This window comes from Erpetoichthys calabaricus, chromosome 6 (assembly GCF_900747795.2).
Source record: "Erpetoichthys calabaricus chromosome 6, fErpCal1.3, whole genome shotgun sequence".
In the NCBI taxonomy this organism is placed as follows: domain Eukaryota; kingdom Metazoa; phylum Chordata; class Cladistia; order Polypteriformes; family Polypteridae; genus Erpetoichthys; species Erpetoichthys calabaricus.
Window position 1 is genome coordinate 5,810,251 of NC_041399.2, and position 19,229 is coordinate 5,829,479.

A 19,229-nucleotide genomic window follows, 5' to 3' on the forward strand; every position below is an offset into this window, starting at 1 on the left:
TTATCCTCAGAATCAGCTTTATTGGCCAAGTATATGTACACATACAAGGAATTGGACTCCGGTTTTACCTAGTATTGTCCCTGATGCTGTGAGATTGACTTAAGTGTTCATGAGAGTGATGGCCTGAGGAAAGAAACTGTTCACATGTCTGGTAGTTTTGGCGTACAGTGCTCTGTAGTGCCTACCAGAGGGAAGAAGTTGAAAAAGGTTGTGACCAGGGTGTGATGGGTCTGCAATGATGTTTTCTGCCCGTTTCCTGACTCGAGATCTGTATAAGTCTTGAATGGAGGGCAGATCAACACCAATCCTGACTGTCCGTTGAAGTCTGTTCCTGTCCTGTTTTGTGGCTGAGCCAAACCAGACTGTGATAGATGAACAGAGAACAGACTGGATTACTGCAGATGAGCAGCTCCTGAGGCAGGTTGAACTTCCTGAGCTGGCGCAGGAAGTACAACCTCTGCTGGGCCTTTTTAACAATTGTGTTTATGTTTAGTTCCCACTTTAGGTCCTGGGAAATTGTGGATCCAAGAAACCTAAAGTTTTCCACAGCAGACACAATGCTGTTGAGTAGTGTGAGAGGGGGCAGCACTGGGGGGCTCCTCCTGAAGTCCACTGTCATCTCCACAGTTTTAAGCTTGTTCAGCTCCAGGTTGTTTTGACCGCACCAGAGGGCCAGCTGTTCGACCTCTCGTCTGTATACAGACTCGTCACTGTCCTTGATGAGGCCAATGACTGTCATATCATCTGCGAACTTCAGGATTTTAACAGACGGGTCTCTTGAGGTGCAGTCATTTGTGTAGAGGGAGAAGAGCAGAGGAGAGAGGACACATCCCTGGGGTGCGCCAGTGCTGACTGTTCGTGTGCTGGATGTGATTTTTCCCAGTCTCACTTGCTGCTTCCTATCTGTCAGGAAGTTTTTGATCCACTGGGAGATGGGAGCTGGTACAGTGAGCCAAGTGAGTTTGGTGTGGAGGACTTCTGGAATGATAGTATTGAACGCCGAGCTGAAGTCCACAAACAGGATCCTAGCATATGTCCCTGGAGAGTCGAGATGTTGCAGGATGTAGTGCAGTCCCATGTTGATTGCATCATCCACTGACCTGTTTGCTCGGTAAGCAAACTGTAGGGGGTCAAGCAGGGGGTCTGTAATGTCCTTCAGGTAGGTCAACACCAGTCTTTCAAAGGATTTCATGACCACAGACGTCAGGGTGACTGGCCTGTAGTCATTTAACCCTGCGATGGAGGTTTTCTTTGGAACCGGGATAATTGTGGAACGCTTAAGGCAGGAGGGAACTTCACATAGCTCCAGGGATGTGTTGAAGATCTGTGTAAATATGGGGGCCAGTTGATCAGCACAGACTTTAAGACAGGAGGGTGACACACCATCTGGACCTGGTGCCTTCCTGATCTTCTGTCTCCTGAAGAGCTGACTCACGTCCCCTTCACAGATCCTGAGTGCAGGTATGGTGTCAGTGGGGAGGGGCAGGGGCTTGGTACTGAGTGCTGGGAGTGTATTTTGATTGGCGTGGGTGAGAGGTGTGAAAGAGGGATTATCAAACCTGCAGTAGAACAAATTCAGCTCATTGGCCAGTTGATGGTTCTCTTCAGTAGGGGGGATGGTTTCCTGTAGTTGGTGATGTCTTTCAAACCTCTCCACACTGATGCAAGGTCGTTGGCTGAAGTATTTGTTGACATTGGGTTGAATTCATCCGACCCTCGACTTCGGTCCCTGAACTAGCCACACAGCCCCACAGCATGATGGAACCTCCACCAAATTTGATAGTAGTTAGCAGGTGTTTTTCTTGGAATGCGGTGTTCTTCTTCCACCATGCAAAGCGCTTTTTGTTCTGACCAAATAACTTGTGTCTCATCAGTCCAAAGCACTTTGTTCCCAAATGAATCTGGCTTGTCTAAATGAGCATTGGCATACAACAAGTGACTCTGTTTGTGGTGTGAGTGCAGAAAGGGCTTCTTTCTCATCACCCTGCCATACAGATGTTCTTTGTGCACATTGTGCTGAATTGTAGAGCAATGTACAGATACACCATCTGCAGCAAGATGTTCTTGCAGGTCTTTGGAGGTGATCTGTGGGTTGTCTGTCACCATTCTCACAATCCTGCTCATATGCCACTCTTGTATTTTTCTTGGCCTGCCAGACCTGCTGGTTTAACAGTAACTGTGCCTGTGGCCTTCCATTTCCTGATTCCATTCCTTACAGTTACAGAAACTGACAGTTTAAACCTCTGAGATGGCTTTTTGTAGCCTTCCCCTAAACCAGAAGATTCAACAATCTTTGTTTTCAGATCTTTGGAGAGTTGCTTTGAGGATCCCATGCTGTCACTCTTCAGAGGAGAGTCAAAGGGAAGGAAGCACAACTTGTAATTGACCACCTTAAATACCTTTATATCTCCTGATTGGACACACCTGTCAATGAAGTTCAAGGCTTAACGAGCTCATCAACCAATCAGCACTGAGCAGTGACAGGCATTCAAATCAGCACAATGACAAGGGGACCCACATTTGTGCACAGCCAGTTTGTCACATTTGATTTAATTTCATACAACTAAATACTGCGTCACTGAAAATCTTTGTTCAGAAAACACCGCAGTCCTCCTAGGAAATGAAAGACAGACCACTGATATCTTTATTGTTGAAAGGAGAGTCAATTATTATGCAGGCTGAGAGGGGGTCCCAGACTTTTTCACACAACTGTATGATGTCCCGTCACATCAAGTGCTGTGATGGTTGACATTTCCTTCATAGCCAGCTGCTGTGAATTTCACTCAGTATTAAAAACTCCTTTGGAGACCTTCAAAGCTTGACTAGATGCAGTGGATTTTCCATAGCAGACTCCTGTCAATCATGGAGAATCCACTGCATCCACTGAACAGGATCATCTCCAGACAGAGGAGCAGCTTCAGAGACAGACTGCTGTCACCGTCCTGCTCCACTGACAGACAGAGGAGATCGTTCCTCCACCACACTATGTGACTCTTCAATTCCACCCGGGGGGTAAACGTTAACATTATACAAAGTTATTGTCTGTCTGTATACCTGCATTGTTATCACTCTTTAATTTAATATTGTTATTATCAGTATGCTGCTGCTGGAGAATTTGAATTTCCCCTTGGGATTAATAAAGTATCTATCTATCTATCTATCTATCTATCTATCTATCTATCTATTATATAGTGCCTTTCACATCTATATATCTATCTATCTATCTATCTATCTATCTATCTATCTAAATGTCATTTCGGAGAAGTAAGGTGAACGTGATCGATAGGCTCAGTGGGCTGAGCCCCATTTTCATCAAAATTGTTCTGATGTTCTAACAAGCTCCCTAGAAACTGGACAAAAGGAGTTCCAGGCAACATATAATGGATTCAAAAAGTCTTTGGACCCTTTCACTTTATTCACATTTTCTTATGTTGTCGTCTTGTGCTGGAATCATAAAAGTGAATTTTCCCCAGATCAAGCAACACTTAATACCCTAAAACGACAAAGAGAAGACAGGATTTTAGAAATGTCTGAAAATGTTGGGACGTGTGAGTTGTTGTCTTGCACCCCAAAACACGAGGCTGAGTCTCAGGAATTTAATTTTCCGCTTGACACAGGAACAGCAGGGTTATTTATCGTAGCTGATCTAGCACTCTCCTGTACACAGACACGGCAGTCAGGCAGGATGATGGCTAAATAATCCTGTTCCCTACATCACCCATCGACGACAGGCACTTATCGTGCGACCGGCTCAGATTTGCTTTCACGGCGTTCCGCTGTAGCGCTGTGAGCCTGCGGTTGCCCCGGCAAAGGACAAGCAATCTTCTACACACATGGCAATCGCGCTTTGGGACACACTTCAGTGTGTCATCCCATTTTTGGGGTGGTCCCAAACCTCACAATGTATTAAAAATAAAACTGAAATATCCCGCTGACACCAAAATGGTCAAACCCTTTGCTACAAAACTTGAAGTTTGTCTCGGGTGCATCCGATTCTATCGATCATCAGTGAGGTGTTTCGACACCTCGGTTGGCGTCCTCCTGTGGTCAGTTCAGTTGATGGGACCTGTCGGTAGAAAGTCCCAAATCACAGTCCTTCAGTCGGTCATGTAAACACGAGCGAGAGCGTACTCGAGTATTCGGGGAGTTCATGTGCAGAACGACAGAGTAACTTGTTGTACTCTATTGCTGAGTTCGCATGCTATGAGAACTTTCGGAGTTGCCACTTGTGACGTCTCACCTTCCCAGTTCACTGCATTCACGTGAATGTCTGGTTGGCGCATCGGGAGAAATGTGAGGTCTCTTTGATCGGTTATTTAGGCCTCACTAAATGCAATTACAGATAGGCTGTACGTTTTTTTCATGAAATTAAAAAGCAAACGAGATGTTTTCAGCATGTATAGCATCACTCTAAAACACAATTTGACGACATAAACGCTTTATTATTTATTGATTTTATATTACCAAATGAGGCAACAGGTCACCATTACATCATAACTCGGCTACTATTGCTTTTGTCTGAAACGTCGGACTGTGAGAACTCACATCGAAGGACATTCTTGTGAAATTTCCAACCAGACATTTTTGTATTTCACATCCATCCCATAGTATGTGACCATGGAGTGTTCTAGATGTCTCGACTCCACCCAGTTCCTTTTGTTCTGACTACAGCTGCGTTCATGTGCTTTTGGACAGATTGTAAATACGATTTTCCGAGTAAGAAATTAAATGTGCATGGCCGAACAAACTCGTAGGTAGAAGTCGGACAATTCGGATAAAACAAAGTTGTTCAAATTCTCTGAGTTGTGGAGTAACACCAGCCTCTCACCTTAGTCAATTGTTTAAAGCGAATACACATAACCTGCCATTTTTGTGGATGAATCGTATTTGGAGTGAATATATACACGTGATATGTTTAGTTTGCTCTTTATATTCACCGAAACATACAGCTTCTCACTTTTTACAGACCCAGTAACAAACAAACAGCCACCTCGTGTTTCTTGGAACAGTCCGACCGGAAAGTCAGGTGAACACACTGAAACGGGGAGGTAAAGCGTTAAGTCGGAGCTCGGAATTTTGCAACAGCATGTGAACGCAACATAAAGCAAAGCAGTTCTGACCCAACTCCTCCACAACGTACAAGGGAAACCAAACATTTTCTGGAATTGTGGAATTGTTCAAAAAAAAAAAACAGCTAAACGTTCCCATAAACTTGACAGCAATTCCCTTTTAGTCACCGTCAAAATATTCCCCTTGAGATGCAATCCCAGCACTTCTCTCTTCTTGTATCGTGTCTGTGGCCTCCTGTGTTTCCTCCTGGAATTCTTCCACGGTAGAAAATCTTCCCATCCATCCATCCATTATCCAACCTGCTATATCCTAACTACAGCATCACGGGGATCTGCTGGAGCCAATCCCAGCCAACACAGGGCGCAAGGCAGGAAGAAAATCTTCCCTCCATTGTCAATTTTAATTTCGAGAACCAAAAAAAGAATTTACAGGGAGCAAGATCTTACGAATGTGAGCGGTACAAAGCAACAACCACACTGACTCCTTGATTGTGTGTAAGCGTGTTGTCATTGTCTGGAATCCAGTTTTGGGAGCCTCACTTCTCGGGTTGTTAACCTCTGAGGCTTTCTTATGGACGTATCGGCATTTCAATGTGATGTCACTGATTAACAGTCGGGAAAAAAATACTCCTGTTGGACAAGTGTGCCAGGGTCGAGAAACGTGATCATCATTGTCTTATGAAAATCTACCGTGGTGACAGAACTCACTTGTGCGATTGTAGAATAAACACCGGAATTACGCACTTGATGGACTCAGCAGTGTAGCAGTCCGGTGCCGCTAAGATTCACACCGTCAACGTGACGGTGATTTATTTATTTTTGTAGAGGAGATCCCAGGGACGCCCCCAGCCTTGGCCCGACCTGCACACACTCAAAAACAGAGACAAAATAAAGCACCCTGGGAACTAACAACAATTAAGAATAAAATGAAATTAAATAATATAAATGAAAACAGTAATACAACCCCTGTACCCTTACAGCGATATTACATTAAACCTATAAACACAAAAACACAACTCCACACAGCAAAGTCCATGGAAACAACACCGGATGTAATGAGAGATGACGGGAGCGGGGAAGCCAATGAATCAATAGATAGATAGATAGATAGATAGATAGATAGATAGATAGATAGATAGATAGATAGATAGATAGATAGATAGATAGATAGATAGATAGATATGAAAGGCACTATATAATAGATAGATAGATAGATAGATAGATAGATAGATAGATAGATAGATAGATAGATAGATAGATAGATAGATAGATAGATAGATAGATAGATAGATGTGAAAGGCACTATATGATAGATAGATAGATAGATAGACAGATAAATATGAAAGGCACTATATAATAGATAGATAGATAGATAGATAGATAGATAGATAGATAGATAGATAGATAGATAGATAGATAGATAGATAGATAGATAGATGTGAAAGGCACTATATGATAGATAGATAGATAGATAGATAGATAGATAGATAGATAGATAGATAGATAGATAGATAGATAGATAGATAGATAGATATGAAAGGCACTATAGGATAGATAGATAGATAGATAGATAGATAGATAGATAGATAGATAGATAGATAGATAGATAGATAGATAGATAGAAGTGAAAGGCACTATATAATAGATAGATAGATAGATAGATAGATAGATAGATAGATAGATAGATAGATAGATAGATAGATAGATAGATAGATAGATAGATAGATAGATGTGAAAGGCACTATATGATAGATAGATAGATAGATAGATAGATAGATAGATAGATAGATAGATAGATAGATAGATAGATAGATAGATAGATAGATAGATGTGAAAGGCACTATATGATAGATAGATAGATAGACAGATAGACAGATAAATATGAAAGGCACTATATAATAGATAGATAGATAGATAGATAGATAGATAGATAGATAGATAGATAGATAGATAGATAGATAGATAGATGTGAAAGGCACTATATGATAGATAGATAGATAGATAGATAGATAGATAGATAGATAGATAGATAGATAGATATGAAAGGCACTATAGGATGGATGGATAGATAGATAGATAGATAGATAGATAGATAGATAGACAGATAGATAGATAGATAGATAGATAGATAGATAGATAGATAGATAGATAGATAGATAGATAGATAGATAGATAGATGTGAAAGGCACTATATGATAGATAGATAGATAGACAGATAAATATGAAAGGCACTATATAATAGATAGATAGATAGATAGATAGATAGATAGATAGATAGATAGATAGATAGATAGATAGATAGATGTGAAAGGCACTATATGATAGATAGATAGATAGATAGATAGATAGATAGATAGATAGATAGATAGATAGATAGATAGATAGATAGATAGATAGATAGATAGATAGATATGAAAGGCACTATAGGATAGATAGATAGATAGATAGATAGATAGATAGATAGATAGATAGATAGATAGATAGATAGATAGATAGATAGATAGATAGATAGAAGTGAAAGGCACTATATAATAGATAGATAGATAGATAGATAGATAGATAGATAGATAGATAGATAGATAGATAGATAGATAGATAGATAGATGTGAAAGGCACTATATGATAGATAGATAGATAGATAGATAGATAGATAGATAGATAGATAGATAGATAGATAGATAGATAGATAGATAGATAGATAGATAGATAGATAGATGTGAAAGGCACTATATGATAGATAGATAGATAGACAGATAGACAGATAAATATGAAAGGCACTATATAATAGATAGATAGATAGATAGATAGATAGATAGATAGATAGATAGATAGATAGATAGATAGATAGATAGATGTGAAAGGCACTATATGATAGATAGATAGATAGATAGATAGATAGATAGATAGATAGATAGATAGATAGATAGATAGATAGATAGATAGATAGATATGAAAGGCACTATAGGATGGATAGATAGATAGATAGATAGATAGATAGATAGATAGATAGATAGATAGATAGATAGATAGATAGATAGATAGATAGATAGATAGAAGTGAAAGGCACTATATAATAGGTAGATAGATAGATAGATAGATAGATAGATAGATAGATAGATAGATAGATAGATAGATAGATAGATAGATAGAAGTGAAAGGCACTATATGATAGATAGATAGATAGATAGATAGATAGATAGATAGATAGATAGATAGATAGATAGATAGATAGATAGATAGATAGATATGAAAGGCACTATATAATAGATAGATAGATAGATAGATAGATAGATAGATAGATAGATAGATAGATAGATAGATAGATAGATAGATGTGAAAGGCACTATATGATAGATAGATAGATAGACAGATAAATATGAAAGGCACTATATAATAGATAGATAGATAGATAGATAGATAGATAGATAGATAGATAGATAGATAGATAGATAGATAGATAGATAGATAGATAGATGTGAAAGGCACTATATGATAGATAGATAGATAGATAGATAGATAGATAGATAGATATGAAAGGCACTATAGGATAGATAGATAGATAGATAGATAGATAGATAGATAGATAGATAGATAGATAGATAGATAGATAGATAGATAGAAGTGAAAGGCACTATATAATAGATAGATAGATAGATAGATAGATAGATAGATAGATAGATAGATAGATAGATAGATAGATAGATGTGAAAGGCACTATATGATAGATAGATAGATAGATAGATAGATAGATAGATAGATAGATAGATAGATAGATGTGAAAGGCACTATATGATAGATAGATAGATAGACAGATAGACAGATAAATATGAAAGGCACTATATAATAGATAGATAGATAGATAGATAGATAGATAGATAGATAGATAGATAGATAGATAGATAGATAGATAGATAGATGTGAAAGGCACTATATGATAGATAGATAGATAGATAGATAGATAGATAGATAGATAGATAGATAGATAGATAGATAGATAGATAGATAGATAGATAGATAGATATGAAAGGCACTATAGGATGGATGGATAGATAGATAGATAGATAGATAGATAGATAGATAGATAGATAGATAGATAGATAGATAGATAGATAGAAGTGAAAGGCACTATATAATAGGTAGATAGATAGATAGATAGATAGATAGATAGATAGATAGATAGATAGATAGATAGATAGATAGAAGTGAAAGGCACTATATGATAGATAGATAGATAGATAGATAGATAGATAGATAGATAGATAGATAGATAGATAGATAGATAGATAGATAGATAGATAGATAGATAGATGTGAAAGGCACTATATGATAGATAGATAGATAGATAGATAGATAGATAGATAGATAGATAGATAGATAGATAGATAGATAGATAGATAGATATGAAAGGCACAATATAATAGATAGATAGATAGAAGTGAAAGGCACTATATAATAGATAGACAGACAGACAGACAGACAGATAGATAGATAGATAGATACTTTATTAATCACATGGAGAAATCCACAATCAGTCCTCGGCACACAGGTAGACAGACGATGATCCAGACCCCCAACGAGGACACGAGGACTAAATACGACTCAATCGGCAGGAGGCAGTCAGACAGGCAAACGGCACACGAAATACAACAATAAAACAAAGACACCTCTTCTTCTTCTCCCTTGGACACTTTGTAGCGAGTTCCTCTTAAGTTGGATGAGGAGCCCGGCATACACAAAAATCTCCCATTCTTAGGAAAAATAATTATATTAAGAACAGAACCAGAATGAACCTTAGCCCCAATGTGATGCCCTCAGCTGGAGTTGTTTTTGTTTTTTTATGAATTTAAAAAGGAAATAACCACCCCAACAATTATATAGACCAGCGTTTCTCAACCTTTAAGTATTTGGGACCCGAGTTTTCATAACAGTTTTAATCGCGCCCACCTAATGTTTTTTTGAAAGGAGCCCACTAATACCAATTTGTTCTTTTTTAATTAATTTACTTTTGTGGCAGGTTGTCAGATGCACTTTATTCCGTGGGCAGTTGCTGCCTTTTTGGGTGCATTGCAGGGAAGAAGAATACTGTAAATTCACCTTTAAGGGGGAGGTCATAACTCAGTCAGGGCAGTTGGTGGTGAGAACTTAAAAACCGGAAAAGAAGGGGAGAAAGGGAGACATCTTGTGGTGGAGCAAAGAGAAGAGACGAGGTGGCGCCAAGTAAAAATATCTGCTGGAACAAGTTCTTTTTTTTGAAGATACAGCGACACAAGGGAGACGCGTCTCTGAAGACGGACTTTTTTTCTTTGATTTCGCTGGAATATTCGGACCGGTAGGATTGAGCTTTGTTGTTATCGGCTCGACGGCCGGCGTATTCCAGTAGGGTTTCTCTTTGCCCTGCACAATAAGGACAGTAATCCCATTTGATCGAACTGGTTTCTCTGATTTATGAACATTGTGCGTTTAAACCAGGAAGGGGGGTTTCAATTTTGTTATTCTTTTGCTTCTTCTTTATTTTGTAATATGGCTTGTTGTTAATTGTAAGCTGGGACTGGTGGTGAGGAAATCAAATAAAAGGATGAGTGTTGGTCACGTTGCCCGATAGATTTTATATATTGAACTGTGTTACACTAGCAGTTTTCTAATCGTGCTTATCCTGGGGTTTAGTTGTTCTCCCAGGGCAGCGGTACACTTTAATTAATTAACTTTTATCAACATTTATCTAACTCTATGTTTATTTTTCTAGTATCAGAATATAGTTTAACTTAATGTATTTTGGTTTCAATAGATGTATTTTTCATATTTTTGATTCTTGCTTTCTTTTTTTTCACATCTTCACGCCCCCCTTTTTGTTACTTCACACCCCCCTAGGGGGGCCCACCCCACAGTTTGAGAACCACTGATTTAAACAAACATGAAGAATATATATTATAAATCAATCAATCAGACAAACAATAAACACCCTTTAACCAATCCTTATCAAAACTATAACAACTAAACAAACAGTAATTAATATGCACCCCCTTAAACACTTCTATAATACACTTCCCATAAAACGGCGAAACAGAAAAGAAAGAAAGAAAGAAAGAAAGAAAGAAAGAAAGAAAGAAAGAAAGAAAGAAAGAAAGAAAAACAAACAGAAATATACCCTAATTTACAGACGCACAAATATCTTCACATCACATACCACTATATATACACATCTATATACAAATATAAATTAGCACACGTCCATTCCCCACACGTTCCCCAGTCCCTTTTATATTAACTTTGTTTTAAGACTCTAATAACGCGGCCTGGGAAGTCTGCAATGAATCCAGCGCTCAAGTCAAATACAGTGCATCCGGAAAGTATTCACAGCACATCACTTTTTCCACATTTTGTTATGTTACAGCCTTATTCCAAAATGGATTAAATTCATTTTTTTCCTCAGAATTCTACACACAACACCCCATAATGACAACGTAATAAAAGTTTACTTGAGGTTTTTGTAAATTTATTAAAAATAAAAAAACTGAGAAAGCACATGTACATAAGTATTCACAGCCTTTGCCATGAAGCTCGAAATTGAGCTCAGGTGCATCCTGTTTCCCCTGATCATCCTTGAGATGTTTCTGCAGCTTCATTGGAGTCCACCTGTGGGAAATTCAGTTGATTGGACATGATTTGGAAAGGCACACACCTGTCTATAGAAGGTCCCACAGTGGACAGTTCATGTCAGAGCACAAACCAAGCATGAAGTCAAAGGAATTGTCTGTAGACCTCCGAGACAGGATTGTCTCGAGGCACATATCTGGGGAAGGTTACAGAAAAATTTCTGCTGCTTTGAAGGTCCCAATGAGCACAGTGGCCTCCATCATCCGTAAGTGGAAGTAGTTCGAAACCACCAGGACTCTTCCTAGAGCTGGCCGGCCATCTAAACTGAGCGATCGGGGGAGAAGGGCCTTAGTCAGGGAGGTGACCAAGAACCCGATGGTCACTCTGTCAGAGGTCCAGAGGTCCTCTGTGGAGAGAGGAGAACCTTCCAGAAGGACAACCATCTCTGCAGCAATCCACCAATCAGGCCTGTATGGTAGAGTGGCCAGACGGAAGTCACTCCTTAGTAAAAGGCACATGGCAGCCCACCTGGAGTTTGGCAAAAGGCACCTGAAGGACTCTCAGACCATGAGAAAGAAAATTCTCTGGTCTGATGAGACAAAGATTGAACTCTTTGTTGTGAATGTCAGGCGTCACGTTTGGAGGAAACCAGGCACCACTCAACACCAGGCCAATACCATCCCTACAGTGAAGCATGGTGGTGGCAGCATCATGCTGTGGGGAACTGGGAGACTAGTCAGGATAAAGGGAAAGATGACTGCAGCAATGTACAGAGACATCCTGGATGAAAACCTGCTCCAGAGCGCTCTTGACCTCAGACTGGGGCGACGGTTCATCTTTCAGCAGGACAACGACCCTAAGCACACAGCCAAGATATCAAAGGAGTGGCTTCAGGACAACTCTGTGAATGTCCTTGAGTGGCCCAGCCAGAGCCCAGACTTGAATCTGATTGAACATCTCTGGAGAGATCTTAAAATGGCTGTGCACCGACGCTTCCCATCCAACCTGATGGAGCTTGAGAGGTGCTGCAAAGAGGAATGGGCGAAACTGGCCAAGGATAGGTGTGCCAAGCTTGTGGCATCATATTCAACAAGACTTGAGACTGGAATTGCTGCCAAAGGGGCATCGACAAAGTATTGAGCAAAGGCTGTGAATACTTATGTACATGTGCTTTATCAATTTTTTTATTTTTAATTAATTTGTAAAAATCTCAAGTAAACTTTTTTCACGTTGTCATTATGGGGTGTTGTGTGTAGAATTCTGAGGAAAAAAATGAATTTAATCCATTTTGGAATAAGGCTGTAAAATAACAAAATGTGGAAAAAGTGATGAAGCGCTGGGAATACTTTCCGGATGCACTGTAGATATGTATATTCATTCACTTTTAATATATCTACACTTGATTTTACGTCTCTGATTTGCATTGCCTGTTATTTCATCAGACTGTTTGTAAGGAGTACATCTTGTTATTATCTGGAGAATCCTCAGGTTAGCCAAGTCAGTAGTCTCGGTTGTTGTAGTTGCCACTCTGGGTGAAGGGGTCGGCCGTCACAATACCTAATGTTATCCTCAAAAACTACACCTTACTCTCTGGTGTTATTGGCCAATTCTAGGAATTTTTGGGTCCCCCTTCGTTTTTTAAGTGTGCCAGGCCAGAAGAATGGTTCTAACGGTAAAACCAACTATCTTAACATCGCTTATCATAAAAATGTCTTCTTTTCACTTCCAGGAAACTTCTGAAAGACAAAGGCAAAGTGACCGGCCCCATCGAGAAACCCAAAGGAATGGCCAGTTTGTTCCAAGTCAAGCCAGAAACACCTCAGCTCTTCCGGGCGATCCTGAACGCCAATAGGAAGAAAGGCCTGGGCCTGTTTGTGAAGAGCAAGCCTCAAAGCAAGGTGTGGTGTGCGTCCTTGTAGACTTTGGTTCAGATCATTCTGTTTTGTGCGCTACAAATCGGCTCAGCAATAAACCATTCAACATTTCACAAGCTTTCTGTTCACCATACCCAGGTCTTTGAAAAAGTCCTTCCTACTCACTCTTTGCAGTTTCACAGGTCCAACCCTGAACATGAACACTCTAAATGTGAGCGCCTGCCAAGACCATCACAGACTTTGAGTGGCCAGTCCAGTCGATCCATTAGATGTGAGCGGTCATAGTCCAGGTGTGGTCTGCATGATCTCCCCATTCACTAGTGAAGTCTCATCTGGAGTCCTGGGTGCAGTTTTGGTCTTCAGACTACAAAAAGGACACAGCAGCACAAGAAAAGGTCCAGAGAAGATCGACGAGGCTGATTCCAGGGCTACAGGGGATGAGTTATGAGGAAAGATTAAAAGAGCTGAGTCTTTACATTGATGAAGAGGAGACCTGACTGAAGTGTTTAAAATGATGAAGGGTATTAGTCCAGTGGAATCGAGACGGTGACTTTAAAATGAGTTCATCAAGAACACGAGGACACAGCTGGAAACTTGTTAAGGGTAAATTTCACACAAACATTAGGAAGTTTTTCTTTACACAAAGAGCGATAGACACTTGGAATAAGAGACCAAGTAGTGTGGTAGACAGTAAGACGTTGGGAACTTTCAAAACTCGACTTGATGTTTTTGGAAGAAATAAGTGGAGAGGACTGGCGAGATTTGTTGGGCTGAATGGCCTGTCCTCGTCCAGATTGTTCTCGTGTTCTAATCTCCTCAGCGAGTGTGGGCTTGAGTTGGTAAAATGAGAGAAGTGGTGCTCTGTGATGGACTACGTTAGATAGAAAAGACGAAACCTTGACCTTTGGGTTAACCTCTCATTTCAGTCCTGTCCAGGGTGTGTCCTCATGCAGTCGCAACAGGTTCTGACTTGCTGCGACAGTTATCTTGTCTGGCCATTTTTTAAATTACTTTTTATTTTTGATTTTGCAGGGTCCAAGTCCAGTCCCCACTCCACAGGCAACGCCAAAAAAACCCAGTGTAGCAGCAGCACCAGCACCAGGTGCCTCCCCTGCCAATGCCCCCATCTCCAGAGGGACCACCAATAAATCGCTGGTCATCACCATGACTCCGGCCAAAGCCACTGGCGAGGAGGAGGTCCTCAAAGTGGAAGTCAAGGAAAGTTCAAAGGGAAAATGAGTCACCTCGACAGTTAACGGAGGGCTGCAGGATGCCAAATGGAACTGAAGGAGGACTTGAGATGAACGGATACAGACGCCCACCTTCTCTGACAGTGAAGAAGATGACGTATGGCTGCTCCTTTCATTTGTGCTTGTCAGTTAAAACTCTTTTCCCATTTTTGATCTTTGTATTTTTTTAGGACTTGTTAGAACATTTGTAACAGTGCCCATCTGCTCTCGAGTTACCCATTACGCTGTCAGCGTGCTGATTAGATCGGGAAAGGTCCATTCATTCTCTGTCAAAACAAATCTCAAACGTTCTAAAGCACAATTTCTGTTTGTTTCTTTATCTCTTTATACTCCGCTTTATGATTCAAGCTACAAACTAGGAATCTGGCCCAAGGGTACTTCTCAGCATATTTCAGATGCCATGTCTGCGGTGAAACAGACAGAAAAGAAAACAGAAACCAGAAGCTGAAAATAATAAACGAGAGTCAAGCCAAACGTCTCCTTTTATGATCTCTTGATTTCTTAGCCGTTTTCCTGAAGGTCCACATCCTGTGGGGAATTCTTCGATGCAAGGAATTTGGTTATCTTTGGCCTAGAAGGTCTCTGTTAAGACTTTCAAATTTTAGTTACCGTTATATCACAACATTTTGTGTGCTTTCTTGTTGAATTCGGTCATGGTAACCTTTCACAGAAGGACCCTGGAATACGCTTTGTGTGACGTCATTGGAGCAACCGTGTCAGCGTGACCGCTCACATCTCGCAATTCTTCGAGATTTGTATGAAGTTCACGTGTGTTTGGTTAGCAGTTCTAGTTACGATTTATTAGGGTTTTCTAAATATCATTCAGAATTTAAATCATCGACTTTTAGTTAGTGTCTAGGCTTCAACGACAGTGCTATCTGACTAGATATGACTCTGGCCCAAAAATTCAACAGCCTCCTGCTGTGGACCTCCAGAGCTCCTCTCCACTGAGGAGGTTGTCACTTGATATCATACCTCAGCGATAAGACCTGGCGACACTATGGCTAAGATTAGGGCTGGAGGAGTGGAATCGGACTCAAGTCATGTAAACCAGGTGACACAAACCTGCAATCTAATTGGCTGTTAAGCAGAACGTAAACTTATGCATCACACCTAAATTAAATTTAAAAAGTCGCCCAGGACATCTAACCCATCACATTACTAATTTTCAGTAAGACTGTATTATACTAGCTACAGTAATCCCTCGCTATATCGCGCTTCGCCTTTCGCGGCTTCACTCCATCGCGGATTTTATATGTAAGCATATTTAAATATATATATCGCGGATTTTTCGCTGCTTCGCGGGTTTCTGAGGACAATGGGTCTTTTAATTTCTGGTACATGCTTCCTCAGTTGGTTTGCCCAGTTGATTTCATACAAGGGACGCTATTGGCAGATGGCTGAGAAGCTACCCAGCTTACTTTCTCTCTCTCTCTCTTGTGCTGACTTTCTCTGATCCTGACGTAGGGGGATTGAGCAGGGGGGCTGTTTGCATACCTAGACGATACGGACGCTCGTCTAAAAATGCTGAAAGATTATCTTCACGTTGCTATCTTTTGTGCAGCTGCTTCCTGAAACGACATGCTGCACGGTGCTTCGCATACTTAAAAGCTCGAAGGGCACGTATTGATTTTTGACTGTTTGTTTTTCTCTGTGTCTCTCTCTCTCTCTCCCTGCTCCTGACGGAGGGGGTGTGAGCTGCCGCCTTCAACAGCTTTGTGCCGCAGTGCTTCGCATACTTAAAAGCCAAACAGCCCTATTGATTTGTTTGCTTTTCTCTCTCTCTCTGTGACATGATCTGCTCCTGACACGCACTCCTTTGAAGAGGAAGATATGTTTGCATTCTTTTAATTGTGAGACGGAACTGTCATCTCTGTCTTGTCATGGAGCACAGTTTAAACTTTTGAAAAAGAGACAAATGTTTGTTTGCAGTGTTTGAATAACATTCCTGTCTCTCTACAACCTCCTGTGTTTCTGCGCAAATCTGTGACCCAAGCATGACAATATAAAAATAACCATATAAACATATGGTTTCTACTTCGCAGATTTTCTTATTTCGCGGGTGGCTCTGGAACGCAACCCCCGCGATGGAGGAGGGATTACTGTATTGTGACTTTCGAAGACAAACAAACAAATATTTGTTATCTCTAGCCCTACACGTATCTTCAGCGACCTTGCACGTGTGAACGTCTCTTCACCGACGCTTTCTCTCTCGAGCGCATTCCTGTAAAGCCAGCTTATCAGACTCTTCATTATTTTAGAGCCGTCTTTCGCTCCCCCTATTCCGTTTTTACATGAAGCAGAATCTCTCGTACGTCTTTACTAACATGTCTTCTTTTGTGCGCATTCCCATGAAGTCCACATCTCAGACTCTTCTTGTTTTCAAGGCGCTTGCTAGTTTTATACTTGTCATCTTTGAAGGCGATTTTCTTAGCGTGCCTTATACACCTTTACTCCTCCTCCTGCGTTTTCCTCTTTCGTTGTGCCACTGAAGCTAAACTGACCAATCAAATTGTTCTGAGTGGGTTGTGTGGACGAAGACTCAGACAAGACAGCAGGTGTGGTTACAGTGGTGTGAAAAACTATTTGCCCCCTTCCTGATTTCTTATTCTTTTGCATGTTTGTCACACAAAATGTTTCTGATCATCAAACACATTTAACCATTAGTCAAATATAACACAAGTAAACACAAAATGCAGTTTTTAAATGATGGTGTTTATTATTTAGGGAGAAAAAAAATCCAAACCTACATGGCCCTGTGTGAAAAAGTAATCGCCCCCTTGTTAAAAAATAACCTAACTGTGGTGTATCACACCTGAGTTCAATTTCCGTAGCCACCCCCAGGCCTGATTACTGCCACACCTGTTTCAATCAAGAAATCACTTAAGTAGGAGCTGCCTGACACAGAGAAGTAGACCAAAAGCACCTCAAAAGCTAGACATCATGCCAAGATCCAAAGAAATTCAGGAACAAATGAGAACAGAAGTAATTGAGATCTATCAGTCTGGTAAAGGTTATAAAGCCATTTCTAAAGCTTTGGGACTCCAGCGAACCACAGTGAGAGCCATTATCCACAAATGGCAAAAACATGGAACAGTGGTGAACCTTCCTAGGAGTGGCCGGCCGACCAAAATTACCCCAAGAGTGCAGAGACGACTCATCCGAGAGGTAACAAAAGACCCCAGGACAACGTCTAAAGAACTGCAGGCCTCACTTGCCTCAATTAAGGTCAGTGTTCACGACTCCACCATAAGAAAGAGACTGGGCAAAAACGGCCTGCATGGCAGATTTCCAAGAGGCAAACCACTGTTAAGCAAAAAGAACATTAGGGCTCGTCTCAATTTTGCTAAGAAACATCTCAATGATTGCCAAGACTTTTGGGAAAATACCTTGTGGACTGATGAGTCAAAAGTTGAACTTTTTGGAAGGCAAATGTCCCGTTACATCTGGCGTAAAAGGAACACAGCATTTCAGAAAAAGAACATCATACCAACAGTAAAATATGGTGGTGGTAGTGTGATGGTCTGGGGTTGTTTTGCTGCTTCAGGACCTGGAAGGCTTGCTGTGATAGATGGAACCATGAATTCTACTGTCTACCAAAAAATCCTGAAGGAGAATGTCCGGCCATCTGTTCGTCAACTCAAGCTGAAGCGATCTTGGGTGCTGCAACTGGACAATGACCCAAAACACACCAGCAAATCCACCTCTGAATGGCTGAAGAAAAACAAAATGAAGACTTTGGAGTGGCCTAGTCAAAGTCCTGACCTGAATCCAATTGAGATGCTATGGCATGACCTTAAAAAAGCGGTTCATGCTAGAAAACCCTCAAATAAAGCTGAATTACAACAATTTTGCAAAGATGAGTGGGCCAAAATTCTTCCAGAGCGCTGTAAAAGACTCATTGCAAGTTATCGCAAACGCTTGATTGCAGTTATTGCTGCTAAGGGTGGCCCAACCAGTTATTAGGTTCAGGGGGCAATTACTTTTTCACACAGGGCCATGTAGGTTTGGATTTTTTTTTCTCCCTAAATAATAAAAACCACCATTTACAAACTGCATTTTGTGTTTACTTGTGTTATATTTGACTAATGGTTAAATGTGTTTGATGATCAGAAACATTTTGTGTGACAAACATGCAAAAGAATAAGAAATCAGGAAGGGGGCAAATAGTTTTTCACACCACTGTATATAGCAGCTTTATTCTTCAGAGTCACAGTGAGCAGAGTTTCAGAAAAGCAGGCAATCAATATTACTTGACAGCGTCAGGGCTCTTCTGAACCCCGTCTGTCGGGTGGGGCAAAGTTTTATACCCCTAGAACGCGTGATTTAATATCATTCCAGTCATCTCTCAAGATTGAAGTTTTAAGCAGCTTCATTTCTAAAACAATGATCTGCTTAGCCCTCTCAAAGTACACCGTGTCCTTGACTGAAGTTTTTAAGCT

At 40.5% G+C, this 19,229-nt stretch overlaps 1 protein-coding gene across 1 annotated transcript in view; it reads left to right on the forward strand.

The window, feature by feature from the left end:
- The window catches only part of LOC114653854 (cyclic nucleotide-gated cation channel beta-3-like), a 170,871-nt gene extending 155,921 nt beyond the window's left edge, over nt 1-14,950 (forward strand). Inside the window, exons 17-18 of the mRNA XM_051929250.1 lie at nt 13,393-13,561; nt 14,570-14,950. Of these exons, the coding sequence (XP_051785210.1) occupies nt 13,393-13,561; nt 14,570-14,776 (376 nt within the window). The 3' untranslated portion in view covers nt 14,777-14,950. The remainder of the gene's footprint in view (nt 1-13,392; nt 13,562-14,569) is intronic.
- Nucleotides 14,951-19,229: the final 4,279 nt, after the last annotated feature.